Source organism: Cydia amplana, chromosome 19, assembly GCF_948474715.1.
Source record: "Cydia amplana chromosome 19, ilCydAmpl1.1, whole genome shotgun sequence".
Taxonomy (NCBI): domain Eukaryota; kingdom Metazoa; phylum Arthropoda; class Insecta; order Lepidoptera; family Tortricidae; genus Cydia; species Cydia amplana.
In genome coordinates this window covers 6,218,982-6,244,304 of record NC_086087.1, presented here as the reverse complement: position 1 = coordinate 6,244,304, position 25,323 = coordinate 6,218,982, and the positions used below count along the sequence as shown (strand labels likewise).

At 37.2% G+C, this 25,323-nt stretch overlaps 1 protein-coding gene across 1 annotated transcript; it reads right to left on the bottom strand.

Annotated features, from left to right (window-relative positions):
• Positions 1–7,303: 7,303 nt before the first annotated feature.
• LOC134656891 (odorant receptor coreceptor) lies at positions 7,304–22,499 on the bottom strand. Its single transcript, XM_063512434.1, has 10 exons — positions 22,370–22,499; positions 21,328–21,538; positions 14,723–14,859; positions 12,506–12,666; positions 10,442–10,628; positions 9,822–10,035; positions 9,349–9,448; positions 8,527–8,631; positions 7,961–8,116; positions 7,304–7,444 (listed from the first exon to the last, which is right to left on the bottom strand). Exons 1-10 carry the CDS (start codon positions 22,467–22,469, stop codon positions 7,394–7,396), a joined length of 1,422 nt encoding a protein of 473 aa, XP_063368504.1. The 5' UTR covers positions 22,470–22,499; the 3' UTR covers positions 7,304–7,393.
• Positions 22,500–25,323: the final 2,824 nt, after the last annotated feature.

Below are 25,323 nucleotides of genomic sequence, written 5' to 3'. Positions count from 1 at the left end.
CTTTATTTATACCATATTTATAGTCGAGCAAATAGAAACTCCGACTCGATCCAGATGGGCTATGATGGCCGACTCTTTATCATTTGTCACCATGCCTGTCACGTTCTAACAACTACGAGTATGTAAGTGCTAAAGTGACGCATGACATGACAGGTGATAAAAACACGACCAGACCACCACTGCTGCAGGTTAGTTTAATGACGTTTAGAGAGGACCATAAACTACGACTACTTATATCCTCTTCATGTTGCAATGCCTACAGACCCTTCAGTGTTGTGTGAATTAATTTTATTTTTAAACTGAAACTGTTGAAAACTGTTATTGGCATATAAAATAAAAATATGTTTTAAATAAATTATCATTTAATAAATTATGCAATCGCACAATTGTAGGCCCAAGAGGCATATTTATGTAGCAGTATTTTTTTGACACATATCTCCTTATGTAACCAGGCAACCCAATTTTCCCAGGACACTGCGATGTCGCAGCAACCTGTCTCATGAAATAACTTATTTACATAAAATAATATTTGTCTCAGCCGCTGTGTATGTACTCTACTTATGAACACTGAGACAGAAAAGTGTTATAAAACCAAACGATTCCGTGCCCTGAATGAAGTATAAAATTAGAATATTAGATTCCGTATAAAGGATTACTCACGCTAAACCGGCCCGTACCCGGGCCGAGGCGTCCGACACGTCATTTTCTATGACGGCATTGACGACTGATCGGTGATCACTTTATGCTTTCCATAGAAAACGAAACGCCGGAAGCTCCGACCCAGTCACGGTCCGGTCTAACGTAAATCATCCTTAAAATGAAACACAGAACTTTTTAGGGTTCCGTAGCCAAATGGAAAAAAACGGAACCCTTATGGATTCGTCATGTCTGTCTGTCTGTCCGTCTGTCCGCCTGTCCGTCCGTATGTCACAGCCACTTTTTTTCCGAAACTATAAGAACTATACTGTTGAAACTTAGCAAGTAGATGTATTCGGTGAACCGCATTAAGATTTTCACACAAAAATAGAAAAAAAAACAATAAATTTTGGGGGTTCCCCATCAGTGTTCCCCATACTTAGAACTGAAACTCAAAAAAAATTTTTCATCAAACCCATACGTATATCTATGGATAGGTCTTCAAAAATGATATTGAGGTTTCTAATATCACTTTTCTCTAAACTGAATAGTTTGCGCGAGAGACACTTCCAAAGTGGTAAAATGTGTGTCGTCGTCCCCTGTAACTTCTAAAATAAGAGAATGATAAAACTAAAAAGAATATATGATGTACATTACCATGCAAACTTCCACCGAAAATTGGTTTTAACGAGATCTACTAAGTAGTTTTTTTTAATACGTCATAAATCCCCTAAATACGGAACCCTTCATGGGCGAGTCCGACTCGCACTTGGCCGCATTTATTGGCAGGTTTGGAAATTATTTAATCTTACTTGTTTTCCTTAACTGTACAAACTTACTCTTGCAAACTTCGCAACAAATTATGAAAATTGAAGCAATTTGTGTAAAGGAATGACGTGTTAACTTTGTTTTACAAGCGAGGCTTTCCCTGGATTTTGTAGCGAAAATACTTTTTGATTTCCGACGGAAAATGGAGGCGACAGCGCGCGGTTTTGATGAAAGTATTTTCCTTTTCGTTTTTTCGTTCGTTAGAGCTGATTCGACAATAAATATTTGTTTTGTTTCCAAGCATTTTATAAATATTACGGAAATATATGGTGGAATAATTAAATAACATTGTATACCTAATTTGTAGGTATGTACTAGGTAGGTAGATACTAAAATTTACCTACGGTTCTGGTAAGTAAGGCGGCTTTTAAACCAGTGATCAACGGTTCATTTCTACTTACACGGGGATTATAAACTGAAATAAATATCATATACTCAGAAAAAGTGACCCAAGCCTCTAGTGCCCCAGGCTGGAAACGAACCAGCGTCCTCTGCTATCGCGGCAGGTGCCTGTCACCTTAGACCTTAGTGTAGAGGCTTGGGTAACTTTTTCTGAGTAGGTATATGACATTTATTTCAGTTTTTTTTTTTTCAGTTTATAATTTATATAGTAGTGTGACTACTCGAAATAATAACAAATTAAAATATTTTCTGAAAATAATTTAATTTGTTCTAGTATGTACACGGGGATTATTTATATCCCAAACCCTTTGGTCTCTTAAAGGTAAAATGTATCACAAATGTAAAACTGCCCAATGAATATTTGATATACAAATCGAGTGAATTCGGAGCAATTAATTTGTCCGTCCCGAACTGAGTAACTCTCGTTTGGCATAAGTACTTTCTCTAAAGTAGCAATTAACAGGCCCTGAAATTTGTTAATTAAAAGCTGCGACTTCACAGTTAGATTTATGTCCAAAAGTGGGATAAGATTATACATTCCAAAGACTGAAATAACAGGATCGAATATCCGAGTAATGGCCAGAACGTAATTTGTAATAAATTACCTACATTATTTAAGTTTCGTTTGGCGCTGTCTATCAACAATTGTCAACTTGGCTAGGCCCCCAGGTCTGCTAGTTGCCATGCCGAATATGGTTTTAAACAATCTGACTAGACCATAAAGAGACATATTTATGTAGCAGTACAAAGACAATGGGACGACATCTGGAGCAGAGGTGTGTACAACTCGTTGATTTCTGGCGCCTCGGGTGTCGATCTCGCGCGCCTTAAAGCTCTTGCACAGCCAGAGTCAGGCGCCTGGATACATGCACTGCCCTCACCCCAGCTTGGTACACTGCTAGACAACGACTCGTTAAGAATAGCAGTGGCACTCCGGTTGGGGGCCAGTGTGTGCGAGGCTCATCGCTGCAGATGCGGAGCAATGGTAGAAGCCAACGGACACCATGGTTTAAGCTGCCAAAGGTGCGCGGGGCGATTTCCTAGGCACCAATCTATTAACGAGATAATACGAAGGGCAATGGTGTCGGCTAGCGTGCCATGCATACTGGAGCCCCCTGGCTTGAGTCGTACGGACGGTAAAAGACCGGACGGACTAACCTTGATTCCATGGCGGAGGGGACGCTGTCTCTTATGGGACGCAACTTGCGTTAGCACCTTTGCTGCGTCCCACCTGAGGCAAACCTCACGGTGTGCCGGCTCGGCGGCGGAAACCGCCGCCAAGCTAAAGCACACCAAATACTCCGCCCTGGAATCAAGCTATGATTTCGTGCCAGTGGCAATTGAAACCGCGGGACCCTGGGGCTCTGAGGCTCGGCGTCTGATTGGTGAACTGGGGAGACGTCTACGGGAGAGGGGCCGCGACCCCCGCTCTGGGTCGTACCTGGTTCAACAGATCTCCATTGCCGTGCAGCGAGGAAACGCTGCAGGCATCATGGGGACTTTTGAGCCGGGTACGATGCAGGGTGGAGGCGCATATTAGACGTTTTTTAGTTTATTATTAGTTTTAATGATCATGTTTTTTTATTATTTATTTATTCTTTATTAAATAAATATTTACATTTATTCGACCATAAAGTGATATAGACAACCTACTGAATCCTACCCCCAAGTAGGCGACGTAATATAGCCATACAGTTTCCTGTCATCGTTTCGATTCGCGTTCATTATATATCTATTTACCTAAGTATGCGTAGACCTCAACATACTTACTCAAATTTGTCATTATTGAGGTCGAAAGTTACATAGAGAGTTTAGGGGTACAGTATTAAGCACTTTCGCCGAATATAAATTCTCCCAACAATCAAACTTCTAAATTACTCCTAATATTTGCACGCACACGTTCAAACAAAACAAATGAAATAAGTAATTAAGCAAAACTGTACCCGTTTGATTCAGAGCTTGGCACTCTCTAGATCAAAACGTCAAATTCACGGGCGTTAAAGATGGTACATAGGACTTTTTAGTTATGTCGTGGGAGAGTTGTGTAAATTTGTATGTACAGGTTTACAAAGTGTGGATCCCTTTTCTAAGCAAACCAGTGATAGAAGAACTTCCTCGTCTCTCACGTTATATAACACCAGGGACATTAGAAGTGGTTTGGATGTAGTTACAAAGGTCTTCGTTAAATTGTCCGTCATACAATGTTGGCGCTGGATCGTTTAATTAAAAGAGGTAAATAATTAGAAATGTGTGCTCATTATAATTGCTTCATTATATTTTGATCCTTTTGTTTATTTTTATAAGAAGGCCAATATTTTGCCCAGCGGATCAGCATTGCCATCCAGTGGGGCAATGCGGCCAGCCTTCTGGGTACCCTACCTAGCGACCACGACCTAGGCCAATTTTTTTATTTATAATTTTTTATTTTAAGTGTTTTTATTAAATAAATGTATTTTTTACAAGATATTTTCAAGTCCCTTTCGAAATGTTTGATGTAATAATATCACGTAAGTATAACGATCTCAGCAATACTATTAGCTTAGCACCCCGCCCCTGTGTACATGTATATATTTTGCTGTTCTAGGTACCTATTACAACATTTTTGCCTTAAAGCAATATTAGTAAAATGTAATAAATTCGTAGTCGGAATTGCATGGAAGGGATCCATACCCTACTTGGCCTCCAATAACCAAACTAAAAGCTGAAATTATCAATTATTTCATCAAAGCGCTGTTTTGAATTTCGCATCAATATTTCCCCAGATATTATAATTTAGTTTAATACAAGTACATTAAATTTATTCATCAAACCGGTTTCATCTAAATCAGTTACGTATATATTATAATGAAAACCGATAACGATAGTTGTCCTTGTTGGTAATGAATAATTAATATTGGATATGATATAAAGGGAAATCGTGTGATTAATATTCAATAACTAGTTAATTTCAGGAAATGTAATTGGCTTTCGATTAATTGGTGGATGTGCTTCTTGTAGGTACTGATATTATATTACATATGTACTATATGTGGATATAGTTACGTCATATATGTTACGTCATTGAAATAGTACTTGTTTCCTTTTATTCCACGACTCTTATTACGCACGGACGCTACAAGTAGCATCTACATAATATTAATAATATAAAAATATAAATTAAACATATTACGTACCTACCTAATTGATTATTTCGAGTAAAACAATCTTAATTAAAAATAATTTAATCCATAAAATATACAATCCAACAAACACAAAAGAAAATAGGTAGGTAGGTATATAGTTTCAGCCAAAATTTATCAACTACCGTCGACCTATAAAAAAAATCTTACTCCTATTTTTCCTTTGCATACCTATAATATATAATGAATACTTTCTTATATTACACAACATCTTATGTAATAATATAATCTCTAGAATAATATTTAATGTAAATACAGTAGGTAACTGCAATGCCATACGATAAATAAATAAATAAACATCTTGAAACATAAAAAAAAACTTTTCATTTAAAATCTTAAATATCATAAGTATCATAAATGTATATTATTGTATTGTATCACATAGATGAGTTGTAAGTGCCAAACCATTATGCAAATAAGCCAAAAGTTCCCTCGTGCATTTATATAAATACTTTAAATGACTTAACGCCTTAAAGTATTGTTTACCAGTCAATCATTGGGTCAAAAATAACTTATTATAAGTGCGGAAGAAAAAAAACAGCGATGAATTAATACATTAACCGTAAAAATAAAACGAATCATGTTAATTAATGAGCACTATACCTGCAAATCTAGGTAAAGTAACAATATTTAATATAAAAAGCGGTAGACATATTAACTCACATTTATAGACGGGTCTAAAACGAAATTTATTCAATTACCTTTATTTACCGACGCGACGTTTCGACATAGGTTTCACTGGTCATGGTCGCGGCTAACTGATGTCCCAGCAAAATGTCAAAACAAAGATTTGTGCAACTACCCGACGAAAAGCGTATGAAAAAGTTTGGGGTAGGTAAACATCACATTTTCAAACCACCCACTACACATAATGTTTTAAATATTATAAAAAGCGGTAGGTCAAAAATAGCGTTTTCATATAAGATACTTGATCTGAAAATGTGCGTCACTAAAATATGGGTGTACAAATTAAGAAGATACCTGGTCCGACTAGAAGCCGTAGAAATAAATATTATTATCACGAATAACATGTTGGTAACCATAAATGATAAATCCATAAATAAGTGTACAACAAAAGCCAAATTACCTAAAGATATTATAACAGCTAAAGTATCAAGCTTACCTATATAAAACCTCCTTAATAAAAAAACATTATGATCTACAAAAAAAAACCGGCCAAGTGCGAGTCGGTCTCGCGCACGGAGGGTTCCGCACCATCAACAAAAAATAGAGCAAAACAAGCAAAAAAACGGTCACCCATCCAAGTACTGACCCCACCCGACGTTGCTTAACTTCGGTCAAAAATCACGTTTGTTGTATGGGAGCCCTACTTAAATCTTTATTTTATTCTGTTTTTAGTATTTGTTGTTATAGCGGCAACAGAAATACATCATCTGTGAAAATTTCAACTGTCTAGCTATCACGGTTCATGAGATACAGCCTGGTGACAGACGGACGGACGGATGGACGGATGGACGGATGGACGGACGGACGGACGGACGGACGGACGGACGGACGGACGGACAGCGGAGTCTTAGTAATAGGGTCACGTTTTTACCCTTTGGGTACGGAACCCTAAAATGATACCACAGAAAGATTACTTATTACAATTTTGAAAGGAATATAAATAAATATAAATAAAATTATAGCTTGGGCCCTGCCCCGCTGCCGGCGGCACCCTAGGTTAGTTTTTTTATAATGTGTTTATATATAATTTATATTGTTTTATAAGTGTGATGATAATGATACTACCGATATAAATACTAAAATAAATTACTCGTTGGACTTAAAAATTAATAATTGATTATTTTGAATGTGTACTTTGTACTATACAAGTATCATTAAATATATCTACATAATTAAAAAAAAGTTTAAGTGTACATGAATGTTTTATGACGTTTTTAATAAACGCGCTACAAGCTTCAATTAGCTATTTAATTATTAGTCTTAATCTGTCATTATGACTTACGTATTTACTAATTGAGGCTTGTATAGTCTGTGCGAAAAGTGAATAGTCGTAGAATTTATTGGTTCCCATATAATACACGACTCTTCTCTTCCCGCACAGACTATAATGTTTTATCACCTTTATCGTCATTATTGGAATCAGCATTGTAACTTTCTACATATTAAAAAAAATCATAATATCCGGTTACAAGTCAAAACATTGTCTAAGTTCTTTCGTATTCATTATCTTCTAAAAATATCAATGTGTAATTGTATCGTCGCGTTGCAATCCGAGGATTCTTAAATTTCAGTTGTCAAGAACCTCAAAAGTACAAATACATTTCGTTCAGCACAGTCAAAGGTATAAGCTTGTAAGTTGACTTTGATGAATTCGATGGCTTTTACTTCAGTTGCACTAACACCATGAAGTAGGTTACAACAGCGCCGAGTACCTTTGGAGAACAAAAGAAAACAAATTAAAGAACCAACTTAACCGGTAGGTACTTCACGACTTAGCTCTCAACGTTTTTTGAAGCGCCGTTGTCTGCCACCGCATGCTTTATAATATAATACAAACATTGTCACCAGAGTCAGTACAAAAATGTCAAAGGCACATGACAGATCGGCGACGAAAAATGTAGATTCTGTGTGACTAAGCGCTACTTGCTCCATTTTTGGGTTAAGCCTGAGGTCAACCGGTTAATCCTGGAGTTTCCATGGTTACCAGTACAATTTAACACAGTTAACGGTTAACCCCGGGTTAAGTGGCTAAGCCTGGCTGGCGCAAATGGCCCTAAAAGAGTGTTCAGCTGTGTGTTCAGAATATCTCTGCAAAATAAGAATATTGCTCTTCACTCTTGCTCATCCGCGTCGATGGGACACTGACCAAGACAATATTTCTTTATTAAAAGCTGTAAAAGAAAATATGTTAGGTATTTAATCAGAATTATACTTCGAGACAAACTTACAGAAGCGAACAGATCCAGTGAAACCGTGAAGAACTTGGCGCCGGAGATGCTCATAGCCTTCTGACACTGCTGGCACACAATCTGAACAAAGGTCTTGGCTTCTTCGGAACCGTCGTACCATTGGCAAGAGTATGCTGCTTCCATCACCGAAGAGCTCTGTGTGAAATAGAAGCTAAGCGTGAAACTGGACATATTTTGTTTAGAATTTATGTAACAATCTAAACCGATTGTACAGTTTTCGATCAGAGGGGAAGAGTTATCAGAGGGGAATGGAACTTTTTAACCCTTAAATTGACAACGTCAACTATATTGGACATCCCAAGAAAAAAAGTCTACACCGAATATAAAAGCTTAACCTAGTGACATGTTGCTAATTTATTGATAAGGTAACTGTAGTAACCATAGGTAGTAACGCATTGTAATTTTATATGAAAGAATCGTGCCCGTTGTCATAAATCGTACTCTTATACAAATTTCGTCAGCACTTCAGCAAAGATATCCGAAAATTTAAAATTGGGTGAAACAGAAGCCAGTATTGAAATCACGGAATAAGTGTTATTGGTCACCTCCTCAATAAGCCTGTTTCCGAAGATGCAGAAATGAAACACCTGGCCAAGGGTGTAGCTGAGGTAACCGACTGTGCTGAACGCGTACACGTTGAGACCATCGATCTGTGAATTAATAAATGTCCTAAACCTTACCAAGAAAAACAAATTTCACTGTTTGATACAGGCAATTTTATCTACATACAGGGTGCTTCCTGTAACAGGAGCAATAAATTAAACTAAAGGCTGTACTCCTCAAACTGACCAACATTTGTTCAGCAACTTTTAAAAATTATGAATCCTTTAGACTTCCTCTTTTTCATACTAAATAAATATTGCCTTCAATGTACGCTGATATCAGTGTGTTTGACGTTGCTTGTCACGCTTTAAACATAACAAAATTTGCAATACATTGCGTCTTAGAATGAACTTAAAAGTGTAATAAAAATCAAAACATGAGTTATTTTCAAAAGTTGCTGAATAAATGTTGGTCAGTTTGAGGAGTACAGCCTACAGTTTAATGTATTGCTCCTGTTACAGGAAGCACCCTGTATATATTTCCCGCGTTGGCACCAAGAAATCTCACTGTTGGCAATTTTAATTATATATTTCCCGCGTTGGCTCGGCACAGATAGATATCCGTAATAATTCCGTACATGGCGGGAAGAAGCCGACTGAGATATTTTATTGAAGAAATTTGAACTTAAAATAAATTTACATAAGGTTCTAATTTTTTCAATCTTTTCCTGCCAGTAGTTATCAACTTCTTCTCGACATGTACGGAATTCGTGTATAAACTCATAATACTGGAGAATATTGCTTTAAGACAAGTCTAAATCTTACCTTTGTCGCTTGATAAGCCAGAAGTGTAAGCGTAATGGTTGACACCAACATGTGAAACAGTAGAGCAGTACCATAAGTATCTCCTATGGACGCCACCAGCCTAAAAAAATACCAGAACCCTTAAGATAAAAGACACAACACTTACGTAAAAGGACAAAAATCAACCTATCAATCAATTTAGAAATCTGTTTTATTTTAATTAAACCCATTTCATCGAATTTCGAATGGAGTATTATATATTTCAAGGAATTGTGTTCCCAAAGCTGTTTGATGGTTACATTTGACAATTTAAGGGCTTACAGATTCATCGAATACGTACAAAGGCACGTGTATTTTACTCTTCATAACAAGTACTTTTTAGTATCATGTGGAAGGTGTACAACACACACGTGTTTTTCTGACTCTATCATAAACATACGTGTATACACAGGCATGGCATCCTAAACTCAGGACTTAGGTTCAAGATTACATACCTCACGACGTGCTTATGTCGCTCCACCCAGTACTTGATAGCGGATCTAGCCAACATCTCCTGTTTCTGAGTCAACCCGTTCGGGTTGGGATTTGGCGAGTTAAAGTTCTGCAGGCGACCCCCTGCGCCACGCAGCATCATGCCGAAATCCTGCTGCGTGGAATATATACCGCGGATATCCATGTCTGTGGGCTCTGGCACCTTTTCTGACTTTTCTGAAATTATTTTTAGCTTTTAGTTTTTAAGAGTCAGTAAGTAGTCAGAGTAATCAGTCAGTGTAGTAGTCAATTGGCACTAGGCTACGCGCTGGTGGCCTAGTGGTAAGAGCGTGCTACTTTCAATCCGGAGATTGCGGGTTCAAACCCCGGCTCGTACCAATGAGTTTTTCGGAACTTATGTCATTTGATATTTCCCAGTCGCTTTTCGGTGAAGCAAAACATCGTGAGGAAACCGAACTAATCCCAATAAGGCCTAGTTCTCCTTTGGGTTGGAAGGTCAGATGGCAGTCGCTTTCGTAAAAACTAGTGCCTACGTAAATTCTTAAGATTAGTTGTCAATGTCAATTCGCGCGGGGCGTTCTTCGAGTTTCATGAAATCTGGCTAGAATTTTCTCTGCCTTACCAGTAGAAGATGCCCTGAACAACTCAGCAGTGTTAGGCCTGTAGGTGTCCAGAGCAGCGCTGAGCTCCATGAGGGGCTTCATGATGGCTTTCAGATGCTGCAGCTGCTCGCAGGCGAAGATCAGCCAGGAACAGAACATCACGTCCATGAGATTGGCGATCAACATTGAGAACAAAAGCCAGTAGATCTGTTGGAAAACCGGATCCCTTTGTTTGACATAATGATTGAAAGTCATAATGTAATGATTATCAGATTATCCATATTCATAATTCTGAAACCGTTAACTTTCAGGATTTACCTAAGGTTATCCTATGGATAGGTTAGGTTAGGTTTGTTTTATGGCAATCCTGAAAAGTTACGCGTTTCTGAGAAATACCAAATTATGACTAACAAAAATGCGGATACAATACACTATGACTTAAAACTTTATGGGAAACAATAGAGACCCGTTGTAAAACATTCATATTAAATTTGAATATTTTTAAACATCAACAGGGCTAATTAACATAATATGGGTTCTGCTTGTAATTTCGAGCTTACCTACTTCTTCTTTTCACGGAGGTTAGTCATTATTTTAATGATAAGTTTGACTGTAGACAGACTATTTTGAAGAAAACATAAAGTAAAGAAATCCGATCTTTTAGCCATATTTTAATGAAGATTAAATGTGTTATGATATGAATTTTAAATATTATATTTTTATTTGGCTTTTATGGTACAAAAAACAATTAGTAGTAATCGTGGTGGTTTGGTATCATCTTAAAAAAAGTGAAAAAACTTTACCAATTTTAAAAGATTTAAAAATATTTTCTTGTGCCAAGTTTGGTGTAAGATTGATCACCCGCCACGTAGGTAGTTGCTAACGTGCTTGAACGTAGATAAAGTAAAAAAGCTATTCTAGTTCTGGTTTGCCCAGCTTTTAATTCATTAGTTACGTCGGTCGTTTCCTAATACCTATTTACACTACTTATTTAAACGCTGATAGGGAAACATACTAAGGCACTTCGCTCAGTTAATTTGATGATGTTCAAATGTAGGTGATAAATATTGGTTCTGCTTAAAAAAGTGTCGGTTTTCAATTTAATTATTACTTAAGCCGTAAGGAAAAAAATCATAACACCTGCTAGCTGCGATTTGCGATACAGATATAATTATGTATATTCAGCTACTTAATTCAATTTCAAATCACTTCTGGACGCCCATTCTTGGCGAATATGAATTTTGAAATGACGGCATTTTTTTTTTCCTGAATCCACCTTACAACAGTTAAGGGGACGGTATATGACGTTTTCGATTTAGAGCTCACTTTGTGCAATCAATTTGTTCAAGAAATGTTTAATAACTGCATTAAATTATACGTAAATTTGTTCACGAAGAAGCCGGGTCCTGCCGGAACTTTATTTATTTAAATTCTCATTGAATTAATTTTGCGCCTTATGAAAAGTCGTATAGAGTAGTAAATAAAATTTTACATCTGACTTAATGACATCTGGTTTTATTCGGTTTAACTTTAGAAAACGCGTATCTCGACAAAGCCATAATGTAGAAAATTGTCAACAACCAAATGAATTATTAGAATTTAAATACGTCACGTGTGACATGAACAGACAAGGAAAGCAAGATTAAATGTATTGTTTCTCTTTCTTCTTTCAATGGAACGAATTGATGGGTCAATGACCTGTCCCAGTAAAGTGATGTAGTGTGCGTGAAGTGCGCTTGTGTGTGAAATGGGGTAAATTGACAGAATCTGAAAATTTACCCACCTCTACCGTCGCCTTAAGATGTAAAAGGGAGTGATATGGCGCATAATTGTAAACAGAGCATTTTAGGACAAGTGACTGTGACAATTGTCCTTATGTTACTCGCTATCACATGATAAGGTTTGTGTAAAAAAAAATTTTCAATTACAGACTGCTTTGTTACGTGTGCACAATACCTATAATTATGATAGTTTGTCTACGCTCCGGCTAATTTAAATTATTCTCTATGTACGAAGCTTGTGTTCGGACTGTCAGCTTGTTCCACTAGGTACGTCGTGCTGCGAAGACAAATAAACGTACCTACCTGATATACGAAGGCCATGATGTACATGCTTCCACTCATCGCATTGAAGGGGTACCAGGCCTTAAGCGGGAGCCTGGGAGCTGGCTCGGTCAGGGTATCGTTGCTCTCCTTGTCGGCGATCAGGCGGACAGACTCGCCGAAAAACGTGAGGGTCACCCAGCCTAGAAGATTTAAAAGCGGTGTGACTGCGGTTCCCAGATTGAAACAATGTATGTTTTTCTACTCGTCGACTGCAATGCTTGAATTAAGACTTCGTATACCAAAGTGAAATCGCATACTTTTTTCACTATGGGACCCCAACTCAACTATAATATTCATTTCGATACAGTTCATTCAACTATAATATTCATTTCGATACAGTTTAGTCAACTATAATGAAATTGACCAATCGAAAGCGCGGAGCAAGTACCAGGGCCTCATGACCTCATGAGTTACGAGAAGGTGTCGTTGACCAACCGGCCGGGGGCGCGGGGCGCGGGGGCCGGGTCGCGTACGAGTATGAAGGTATCGCGGCTGCTCGCGCATCTTAGCTGTATACTTTTGGTTTTTTTACCTACATATATGATCCTTCTACTAGTTTTAAGTATTTTTTTTTTGTTGACTCGTAGAAAAAGTATTGTATACAATAGTGATATAATCAAGCTTTTCAATCTCGTACCTTACTTAGGCAACTCAGCAAGCTTCGTTGCCTAAATACGGTACTCGACTGAAAAGCTCTCCATTATATAACGATTGTATAAAATACTATTCGCTCCCGAAAATGATTGTACCTAACCTACCTATTTTCTGGTATAATCTTCCAAAGGAAGCCTTGGTTCTGCATCAATGTTTTTGAATTTGTTTCACGAATAAAGACAATATAAAATATATAAGTAAATATAGTCTGTTTAATCTAAATAACTTTTATAGTCAGACTAAGGTATTGGTCTCCTGTTGACGTATTATAGTGCCTAGATTAAATTAGCTTTGGCAATTTTCAAAACCCAGAGTTACACTTAATTTATCTTAAATTTTCTCTCAATATGATTTCCACTGTATGCCCTATCGTCCACACTGTTTACATACTATCCTCAACCTTATCGCAATGACATTAGGTCCACCAATGGTCAGTTATAGTGTGGCTGTCAGTATAATATACGTAGTATATTCGTGCAAGCAGAGTGCGCATTTTTCTCGAGTCCCATTTCCTCGCACTATTTACAGTCCGCCGGGGCCGAGATACGGGGACTGGGCCGGGGCTGCCAACGTGTTTATGCATTCGCAAACTAAAAACTTGGACTTGTGTCAAGCAAGAATAACAAAGAGGGTTGAATGTTCGGTGTGTGTTACAATGCAGTCTTGGTATACTTTGTTAATTATTCGCAAGAAACTGATTTTTAGGAAGTTGTCGTCTATAATGTCATTTGTTCATTCATTCATTCATATTTTATTGATAAACAAATTACACGTCAGGAGTACATAATGAATATTATAGTTGAGTTGGGGTCCCATAGTGAAAAAAGTATGCGATTTCACTTTGGTTTAATTCAAGCATTGCAGTCGACGAGTAGAAAAAATAAAATTACATTTCGCTAAATGTAAAGATAATCGATTCAATCGATGTTAGATCATTCATTTAAAAAAAAAATTGTAATACCTATTTAAAGAAAGCACAGTTTTTAAACGAGAAACAAAACCATCATCTTGTTACTGTCCAAAGCATACCGAGGATGATTTTTCCCGCTACTTTCAACAAACCGAAATTGGCCGTCAGAATATTTAACATTCGGGATCAGAAGAAGATAAATATTTAATTTTCTGTACCTTTTCGTTTTTTAGGGTTCCGTACCCAAAGGGTAAAAACGGGACCCTATTACTAAGACTCCGCTGTCCGTCCGTCCGTCCGTCCGTCTGTCACCAGGCTGTATCTCACGAACCGTGATAGCTAGACAGTTGAAATTTTCACAGATGATGTATTTCTGTTGCCGCTATAACAACAAATACTAAAAACAGAATAAAATAAAGATTTAAGTGGGGCTCCCATACAACAAACGTGATTTTTGACCGAAGTTAAGCAACGTCGGGCGGGGTCAGTACTTGGATGGGTGACCGTTTTTTTGCTTGTTTTGCTCTATTTTTTGTTGATGGTGCGGGACCCTCCGTGCGCGAGTCCGACTCCGGCCGGTTTTTTGTTAGTCTTTAGTAGGTAATGTAATTTGTATATTTGTGGATACTCACTGACAACTGACAGACAGGTGGTACCGCAGATGAAGTAAAGCAGCCGGCGGCTCTTGTCCAGCGAGAGCTGGTGGTACCTGGCGTCCGACTCCGTGAACAGAGGGTGGCTGTTCGACTGGTTCCATACTGCCAGGGTCCTGGGAAGGAACAAGGAGACTGAGGTAAAGTCTGACAAGATTCTATTTAGCCCTGAGATAGTGTCGCTGCAACTCGCTTACGTCGTACGAAATAAAAAGCGGCCAAGTGCGAGTCGGACTCGCCCATGAAGGGTTCCGTATTAAGGGGATTTATGACGTATTAAAAAAAACTACTTACTAGATCTCGTTCAAACCAATTTTCGGTGGAAGTTTGCATGGAAGGATGGGTGGAAGTACATCATAATTATATTTTTTTTAGTTTTATCATTCTCTTATTTTAGAAGTTACACGGGGGGGGACTCACATTTTACCACTTTGGAAGTGTCTCTCGCGCAAACTATTCAGTTTAGAAAAAAATGATATTAGAAACCTCAATATCATTTTTGAAGACCTATCCATAGAAGATACCCCACAGTTCTAAGTATGGGGAACCCCCAAAATTTATTGTTTTTTTTTTCTAGTTTTGTGTGAAAATCTTAATGCTGTTCACAGAATACATCTACTTACCAAGTTTCAACAGTATAGTTCTTATAGTTTCGGAAAAAAGTGGCTGTGACATACGGACGGACAGACAGACAGACAGACAGACATGACGAATCCATAAGGGTTCCGTTTTTTGCCATTTGGCTACGGAACCCTAAGAACGAACCCTCAAAATATACCTATAAACAGAGATGTACAAAATGGTTTTAAAAAAGCATTTAAATACAAAATGCAAAATACTTTTCAGATTTACTATTTCAAATGCAAAATACCAAATAGTTTTGCGTTTTGTATTTCAAATGCTAAATGCAAAATAGGTATTTTCAAAATACTTTTTCTAAATAAAATACCTTTTGACTAGAGTTTGCAATCCGGATCCGGAATGTATGAAATTATCCGGATCTGGATCCGGATCCGCGGATCTTGCCATACATTTCGGATCCGTCGTGCAAACCCTACTTTTGACCAAATCTCGGATATTTTTATTTATTTTAGGTATTTATCATGAGAAATAGAGACACAATGCCGAGCCGAACAAAAACGTCTAATAACATGGCACCTTATGCATGACATTTTGGTCATAATAACCGATTTAAACTCTCGCGCGAGCCACGAGACGAGCCGCGAGCCGCGCCACGAGACGCGAGTGTAAGCGGTGGGCTCGCGATTCGTCTCGTGGCTCGCAAGCTCGTCGACCTAATATAATTTAAACACTAACGGCACGGCATAAGGTTTATAACCAATTGACAAGCCGAAGCCGAGTGTGTCGAGGCGAGCCACGAGACGCGCCGCGAGCCGAGCCGCGAGTCTAAACGGCTATAAGGCGCAGGCGCGCACTCTGACCAAAGAAGAAAAAAAACCGGCCAAGTGCGAGTCGAACTCGCGCACGGAGGGTTCCGCACCATCAACAAAAAATAGAGCAAAACAAGCAAAAAAACGGTCACCCATCCAAGTACTGTCCCCGCCCGACGTTGCTTAACTTCGGTCAAAAATCATGTTTGTTGTATGGGAGCCCCAATTAAATCTTTATTTTATTCTGTTTTTAGTATTTGTTGTTATAGCGGCAAAAGAAATACATCATCTGTGAAAATTTCAACTGTCTAGCTATCACGGTTCGTGAGATACAGCCTGGTGACAGACGGACGGACGGACAGCGGAGTCTTAGTAATAGGGTCCCGTTTTTACCCTTTGGGTACGGAACCCTAAAAAGGGCGCGCATGGCTAGCAGGCGCCTCTATCGGTCAAATTCGGCAATACAAGCGTCATTCGTTCATTTCATTTTGTTTGACTGGTAATGTTGGCTAAACTTAATCGCAAAGTATTTTGCATTTTGAAATGAATATTAAAAATGCAAAATACATCTCGAAAAGTATTTCAAATAAAATACAAAATGTTTTTTACTAAAAGGCATTTAAATGCAAAATACAAAATAGGTATTTTGCATTTTGTATTTGCATTTTAAATAGAAGTATTTCAAATAAATATCTCTGCCTATAAATCATCACGAATCCAATAAAAAGCACGCAACATCATACAATCTTTGGTAGGTATTATGTAAACCAGGGAAACAATCGGGTATCATCAATATTCATACCATTCAATCTTGTTACAGAAGAAAGCAATCCACCCTATTTGAATATTTACAGGGCGTCCAACGATACTCTCGATTGGTGCGTGAATGAAAGATTGAAAAGAAGATTAAAAGATTTAATAACTACGAAGCTTATAATTTTTCACTTGCCAATGGAATGGTACTTTTACGATGTTGATGCGTAATAGGTATATTAATTATGTGAGGTTTACGGATACAAGGAGACATGGAGATCGATTCTAATTTAACAATTTGTTCTGGGTTTTAACTGGTTTTGATAGAACTCTTAGTAGTAAACTCTTTATTGTACAAAAAGACATTAAAAATAATAATAAAAATTGTAAGAAGTACAAAGGCGAACTTATCCCTTTGAGGGATCTCTTCCAGTTAACCTTTGAGCAGATGAGAGGAGAGAGTGAAAAGTCTTGTCTTGGTGAATGGCGCGCATCGCGCATCTCACGCACGGCTCTCGCTTCATTTTGCATGCACCAATAAGCGTGAGCTTCATGGTCATATCAAAATAAGATCAAACCCGTAACAAGTTTTTAAATCTGAATACAAAACATCAGTTATTTCAGAAACAAATATAATATATGTATGTATACAGTTAGCAAAGATAAAGATGATTGTATTGATTGTAATAACCGTGAGAACTAGAATAACCATAAGTACTAAGTCACACGTGCTTGACTTATTTGCGGTCTAGGTCATGGAAAACGTATCTGGAACTTTTCCCACGAATATACGTCAATATGATTACCTAAATACGGCGACTGAATAGACTAAGCTCTACACAAAATGGCCTCTGAAAACGGTCTAGGCATTACTCTGACAGTTATCTCTTCTCTTTCTTGAATATTACTCAATACACAATTTTCCCGCCGTTCAAAAAGTTGTGATTGATCAATAAATGGTTTAATTTGTAATTTTTTTTAATTATAACTGCGTTGAGCCCACGACTTAATAAACTAGGTTGAGTCGCTCGCCTCATCATTATACACGTGGGTTCATTTTTGAGTTCTAGTCACGCTTATATTAGTTAATCTAGTTCGTTGCCTAAATGTATCTATTTTTAATAGTAAACGCCAACCCAAATCTAATTAAATTTTCTTTGCAACTGTCACCTCTAGTCTGTACCACATAATAAAGCTAAATATCAAATTTATTAATTATTATACTAAATATCATTATCCAGCAAGGATGTATATTTATTTGAATAAAAGTCCTGTAAAAACAGGAAATTCTGCGTTTATTCAGCTCGTGCCGTACGACTAGGTACTAAGTTTAGGGAAGGGACTACTTGAAGTCTAGGGAATTCTATTTTTTGATTATGATGAATATTTCTAATCCTTTCTAATTCCTTAGAAGTGAAAAATAATGTATTATACCTTTTTTAACTTTTTAGGCTGTAGGCTTTTTTAATCTTTATTAAAAGGGTAACTAAACAACTGTCAATTTTCATTAACTTCAGTTCAGTTAAAAAGTAAAAAACGCCATCAAAATTAACTTTAAAATGGATCAGAACTTTAAAATTAACCACCAATTAAAATTTTAATTACCGGCATAAAGGGTTTACGAGACAAAACTTAATTAAAAGTAGCAGTTGCAGCCCACGCGCTGTGCGGCGTATTACGGTAGTTCGTTTTACGAGATAATTAAATATATATCAGATAATGTGGTTTCATGCATGCCTGCCTTTATATTTAGTTAACTTTTAATTATAGTCATTTTGCTGGAAATCATTTACTTATGTTTGTTTATTTATTGTATTGTAATTTTTGATGATTTATTTTTAATGCTTGTACTTATGTAAATTGCATCTTGGCATGTAAAACTGCCCTTGTGACCTATATGATAAATAAATGATTGAGCTTTCTTTTACTTCCTTTACTTTGTAGGTTTTTTTAAATATCACAACAATTAGCAGCTATCGTAAGCAATATAACATAACTTTACAAATTCATTCATAATGTGTCCATGGCAGTCCATGCAATTTTGCAACTCAGCAGCTCAAATAAGTTACCCTACTCCGTTAGATTTCTTAAGATATCTAAAGATTTTTCTACATCTTTCTGATCTCTGTATTATAATAAAAAAGCGGCCAAGTGCGAGTCGGACTCGCCCATGAAGGGTTCCGTATTTAGGCGATTTATGACGTATAAAAAAAAACTACTTACTAGATCTCGTTCAAACCAATTTTCGGTGGAAGTTTACATGGTAATGTACATCATATATTTTTTTTAGTTTTATCATTCTCTTATTTTAGAAGTTACAGGGGGGGGGACACACATTTTACCAATTTGGAAGTGTCTCTCGCGCAAACTATTCAGTTTAGAATAAAATGATATTAGAAACCTCAATATCATTTTTGAAGACCTATCCCTAATACCCCACACGTATGGGTTTGATGAAAAAAAAATTTTTGAGTTTCAGTTCTAAGGGGGAACCCCCAAAATTTATTGTTTTTTTTTTTCTATTTTTGTGTAAAAATCTTAATGCGGTTTACAGAATACATCTTACTTACCAAGTTTCAAGAGTATAGTTCTTATAGTTTCGGAAAAAAGTGGCTGTGACATACGGACGGACAGACAGACAGACAGACGGACAGACGGATAGACAGACAGACAGACAGACAGACATGACGAATCCATAAGGGTTCCGTTTTTTGCCATTTGGCTACGGAACCCTAAAAATCGGAAAATGTCAACTCTGCCCTCACTTCGTTGAACAAGGCGCGGGTGTCCTAAAAAATAATTCTGTCAAGAATCTTTGTATTTTCTTGTTAGATTAAAATTAGGTGGAAATGAATTTTTCGTTTGAGTCTCGACGGCTTGTGAAATATTAATACTTCCTTTTATAAGATTTTGGCTAAAATTTTAGCTAACGATAATATCGCTGAGGAATATGATTAAATGTGCTCTGACTTGGCTAGAGGGATAAAAAGGACGAATACATATTTCAGTACTTGATTGTTCGCTCTAAAATTGATAAGGCCTGGCTTAACATGTACAATAGGTAGATATTGCATCGCGAATACTGTGCGTTAATTCGTTTATATAGTGTACTAGTAGATCATAAATAATCATCATCCTCCTAGCTCTTGTCCCGTACTGTGACGTAGCCCACTTTCCTACTTTCCTCCTTAATGTAAATTTGTGAGAAATTTTGTTCCACTGAAGTTCTTCTTGACTTAAATATGGTTGTGTTCTGTCATCAGTAAGACGACTGGACTAACGAATTAAAGTTTTATTATTATTTTAATACCAAGCAACATTACAAAAGTGTCAACTTTTGCAATATACTCGTATTATGTCCAAAAGCAATTATTATGTTTTCCCGAATATTTTTATTAGTTAGATATAGTTTTAGTGACTCACTTCGTGACACCAAGCTGAGTTGGGAGTTGGGACCTTTTAGCACAATGTTCTTTTATATTTCTGTTCGTCCTAATCAATTTTTGTTATTATATTTTGTTAATTTTTATGCTAATTTGTTAATTTCTTGTGCTAATAAATATAACTTACTTACTTACTATTATGAGCCGTGTAATTTATTATACGTGGCATGTTTATTAATTTTTTTTCGCTTTCAGTTGCCTTTCATTAGCGGGACGGTGATTGATGGTATAATTTAACGAGCCAAAATCCTTTGTTTCCACACCTGGATTTGAATAATGTGGGCACGAATAACGGGGTTAATCATATTTGCATTCATTTTCATTACTACTTTTACGTATGGGATACACGTATTTGAGAATCAGGATTTTAATTCTCTCTTGAGTCCGTCTCATAAGTCTAGGTTGTAGACATATACATAAGGGTAGTTAGAATAAATAGATCTCATACGGACTGTAAACTACAGTCGCTATCAGCTATATCGAAGCAGCCAAGGTGCTCACAAATATCAGAACACGCCGCAAGGTTAGATTGAGTGATCAGAAAATTTTGTGCACATCGACCGCTCGGGTATGTATGATGGCGACTGTACATTACGCAACAAGTGTATTATACTTAGTCCTAATTGTTACCGAGAATCATATAGACCTGACCGAAATAGACGATGATAAATGGATGGCCCATTCTATAGGAGTTTTTTTTTCTGATAAGAGGAGGAAAACGATCAGAAGATTCGCCTAATGGTAAGCAATTGCCGTTTCTCATAGATGCATGCAGCACCAGAGACTTGCATGTACGTTACCAGTATTCAAGATATGCTCTTTTCTTGAAGGTTTCAAGGTCGTATTGGTCCTAAATTACCGCGGGCAATAGTTAATGATGTGGGAACTTCTTTTAATGAGGACTACCTTGACCAATGAAATAGGTATATCGGACATCTTTCATAATGTTCTGAACACAAAGGTAATAAGTTATTGATGATTGATATTAAAAACATACCTATAAAAGCTCTTAGAGTTGATCGCAAAGAAGGCCAGCTTGATAACAGTGTGCGCGAAGAACAAGACAGTGATGGTATTGGCGGTGAGTTCGTTGACTTCGTCCGAGTACTGTGCCATGTTGATGCCCATGCAGATGAAGTTGAGTACGATGAGGAAGGCGTGCATTGAGGCGTATACTTTACGCAGCAACAATGACATGCCACCGGTTTCTGGGAACAAGTGTAATTTTGAAGACGTCATCATCACTGGCCTTTGCGTCTATTGCAGATGATTTATGCATTACTGTTTAGACAACGGGTTTGGTGACTGTGGAGACCGATGCGTGAGCGGCACGACCTCCCACATTTCTGACAGAGAAAGCTCATGCCAGTCTCGGTTTGCTTTCTGCGACACCTTCTGCTATCTAACCATCTTAATCGTTTAAAGATCCATATAGTCCAGTACCATCGCCCACACTGTTAACTGACTTCTTAAATCTTATTACAAAAGGCATAAGGTCGACTGATGGACATTTAAGAGTGTTGCTGTTGGTACTACAACTATGATCCACAAGTTCAACGTAACAGTCCCGCCTAAACGAAGTTATTCGATTTAAATTTGGGTCATAGTTGGGAGCTTTGGACTGTTGGATGTGAGTTTTGATAATTCTGTACCCATTTCAGCATCCAATCGATCTCCAGTGATATAACTATACTATTAGGCTGATAAACTATACATGTCTCTAATTGCCAAAATATATATGATAAGTTTGACTGTTGACAGACTAGTTAGAAGAAGACATAAAGTAAACAAATATATTATGTAAAATAAAATACAGTTTCACTGTCCAGATTTTTCCGAAATATTTATTGTCTTAGTACAACACTAACGATACCTACCAAAAATAACTTTTTACTGAATTTAGCTGGAGAACGTGTCTTTAAATATGTGTTAAACAGTGATTTAAGTACAATTCATTTTTGTCAGGATCTCGCAAGTAGATACGAAATATGTATTTGAACATATTGTATTTTTATTTGAAGCTATTTGTCAAAACTTACCGTCGGTGTAATTAAATAGGAAATGTCCGGCCATTTGCATCAGCTTGATGTTTGGCATCAAGTCGGACACAAGGCCCTGAGATTTCACTTTACCCATCATCTAAAATTGAGAAAAATAGGATTAATCTTCGCGTAACTTAATTTACATTATTTAAAATAATCACCAATCTTTACGGTTCCCTCATTTCTAACTGCGCATCGCTTACCTTGAGGATTTTTAATTTCTCTTTCTGTAATCAAAGACGCAATTCAATTGCCTCTAATTTTCGAATCCCTTGCCCATTTCGGCAAATGAGAATTTAATTATTTGATTAGATTTTTTCCAACTTCTTTTTAAAGGACGTGCGTCTTTTATGCCAATGTCTTCGAGAATGATCGACTTTAATTTTCACTGCCACCCCACACGCGCTGACGTGTATCTTTTTCAAAGACTTCTACCAATGGTGGCAAGTTTCTTGGGAATACAAGCAGATGTCCAGCAGCGGGCGCTTAGTGATTTGTCCCTTTTTAATTATTTATGGTACGTCCATGTGTGTGTTAATTGCATACATGCAGGAAACAGCGAGTGTGTGTCATCGATTTTCGGATCGAAAGAGCGGTCAATGTTAGTGTTTTATATTTGTTTTCACCGTTATTTGATGTTTGTTGGTTTGTTTAGTGGGAGTTCTTGGCTAAGTCAATTTAAATGCGCTGTGCTGCCTTACTAAGGTTGTATTCGTGTTTAAGTAAGATAAACAAAGTTAACAACAGCTAAAGTCAACATTTATATGAGAGCACGTTTATGTTTAGAATTTCCCCTTGAGAAAGTTCACACTAGTTGTTGCCTGCAAGAATTCTGAAATATATATTTCACACAAACAGTCTTGGAATGCTTCTGAAATAAAAGCTGCTCATGCATATAGTCTCACATACCTACTATTTTACTAAGTTCGTATATTTTAAATGCAATCAAAACACGCGGTAAGTACCTACTTGTACCTAGTGCACTAAATTGTTTAAGGATCTTACATCAAGACATCAGTATGTCGAAACAGAATATATTATGAATCAGAAAACGGTCTCTATAATAGCCATAAAAAACCGGCCAAGTGCGAGTCCGACTCGCGCACGTTAAGTTCCGTCCCATTACGCAAAAAACGGCAAGAAAATCACGTTTTTCGTATGGGAACCGCACTTAAACTTAAACTTAAACATTTATTTTGTTTTGTTTCTAGTATTTGTTGTTATAGCGGCAACAGAAATACATCATCTGTGAAAATGTCTACTGTCTAGCTATCACGGTTCATGAGTTAAAGCCTGGTGACAGATAGATGGACAGACGGACAGAAGGATAGACGGACGGACAGACTGACAGCGGAGTCTTAGTAATAGGGTCCCGTTTTTACCCTTTGGGTACGGAACCCTAAAAACACAAACAGACTCAGGTTTCACTAATAGTTTTAAAAGTATACTGAATAATGCTCAATAAATGTTATTATTATTACACTGTAGCAAAGTTTATGACGGACGGTTTACGGAGTAGGTACCTTTATGTACGAGCACCTACAGCTGAATTGTAATACCTATTTCTCGTTTACGGAGATGTCCTGATGTGTAAATTTCATTTGCTTTATCATAGAAATATTGTAATCATTTTAAGTCTACCATATACTGTTGATCTTGCACCGCTCTCCGTCAGCAGAGTGTCCTCACACCCTGGAACTATATTTACTCGTATAAGAAGTGAAAGAAAAGTTATTTGGTTCAGTTTTAAAGAGCGTTTGCCGTTTGCCTATTTACCTATTGATCACTTTTGGCACATCCAACCAATCCAATGTGACGTGGAAGTACGAACCAAATTCCTTTTTAGGGCTCCGTAGCTCAAAAGGAAAAAACGGAACCCTTATCTGCCCTGCTAATAGTAAGTGCAGTACTTGCATGAAAATCATCGTTTAAATAAAGAACTTATTCAAAGAGAACAAGATAAACAATTGCATGACTTTACAACTGCGATTACTGCGTATGTTGTTAGCACGGCACTCGTGTTTCTGTCTGTCTGTCTGTCCATCTGTCACAGCCTATTTTCTCCGAAACTACTGGACCAATTAAGTTGAAATTTGGCACACATAATATGTAAGTTTTTGACCCAGAGATGGACGTGCAACGTAAATAAATGAATTGTAAATATGGAGGCCATTTTCGGGGGGTAAATGAGAAAGTTTTTCAAACTATATCGTGTTACATATCAAATGAAAGAGCTTATTGTAAGAATCTCAAATAAGTATATATTTTTTTATAATTTTAGGATAAATAGTTTAGCAGTTATTCAAGAAAATAGGCAAAAAATGATCCCCACCCCCCTTATCTCCGAAACTACTGGGTCTACAATTTTGAAAAAAATACACAAAATACGTAGATCTTTACCTATATATGACAGGAAAACCTATTAGAAATGTGCAGTCAAGCGACTCAAGCGTGAGTCGGAAATAATGTACGGAACTCTTGGGACGCGAGTCCGACTCGCACTTGGCCGGTTTTTTATACTATTTTTGGTCTATGGTGATTTAATTTGTTGGTATTAATTCTTATATAGGTTCAGCTTTGTTTTTTTTATACTTTGATGTCATAAAAATACTTCGCAAAAAAATCTAATCAAAATTGGTATAATACGCCTCGTAATATTGCGAATTCGTTACTTTACTCACGCTTCGCCTGTCAAAGATTCTTCTGCCTATTTACACGAGTAAAGTAACGTATATACCGTCTGTGCGCGACGCAATTAGATTTAAGTTTTTAAATACCAGTTTTACGTTTGTCAAAGCTAGGGGACGCACGGGGAAGGCGGGGTGCGCGGGAGCGGCCCTGATAGTTTACCTCACTAGAGCAAAATTAAACCAGTCGATATAAGCTGTTGCACTCTCCGCACGTCCCTTAACGCTAGTATTTTGTGGATGTACCGCCCTCTTAAAAATATA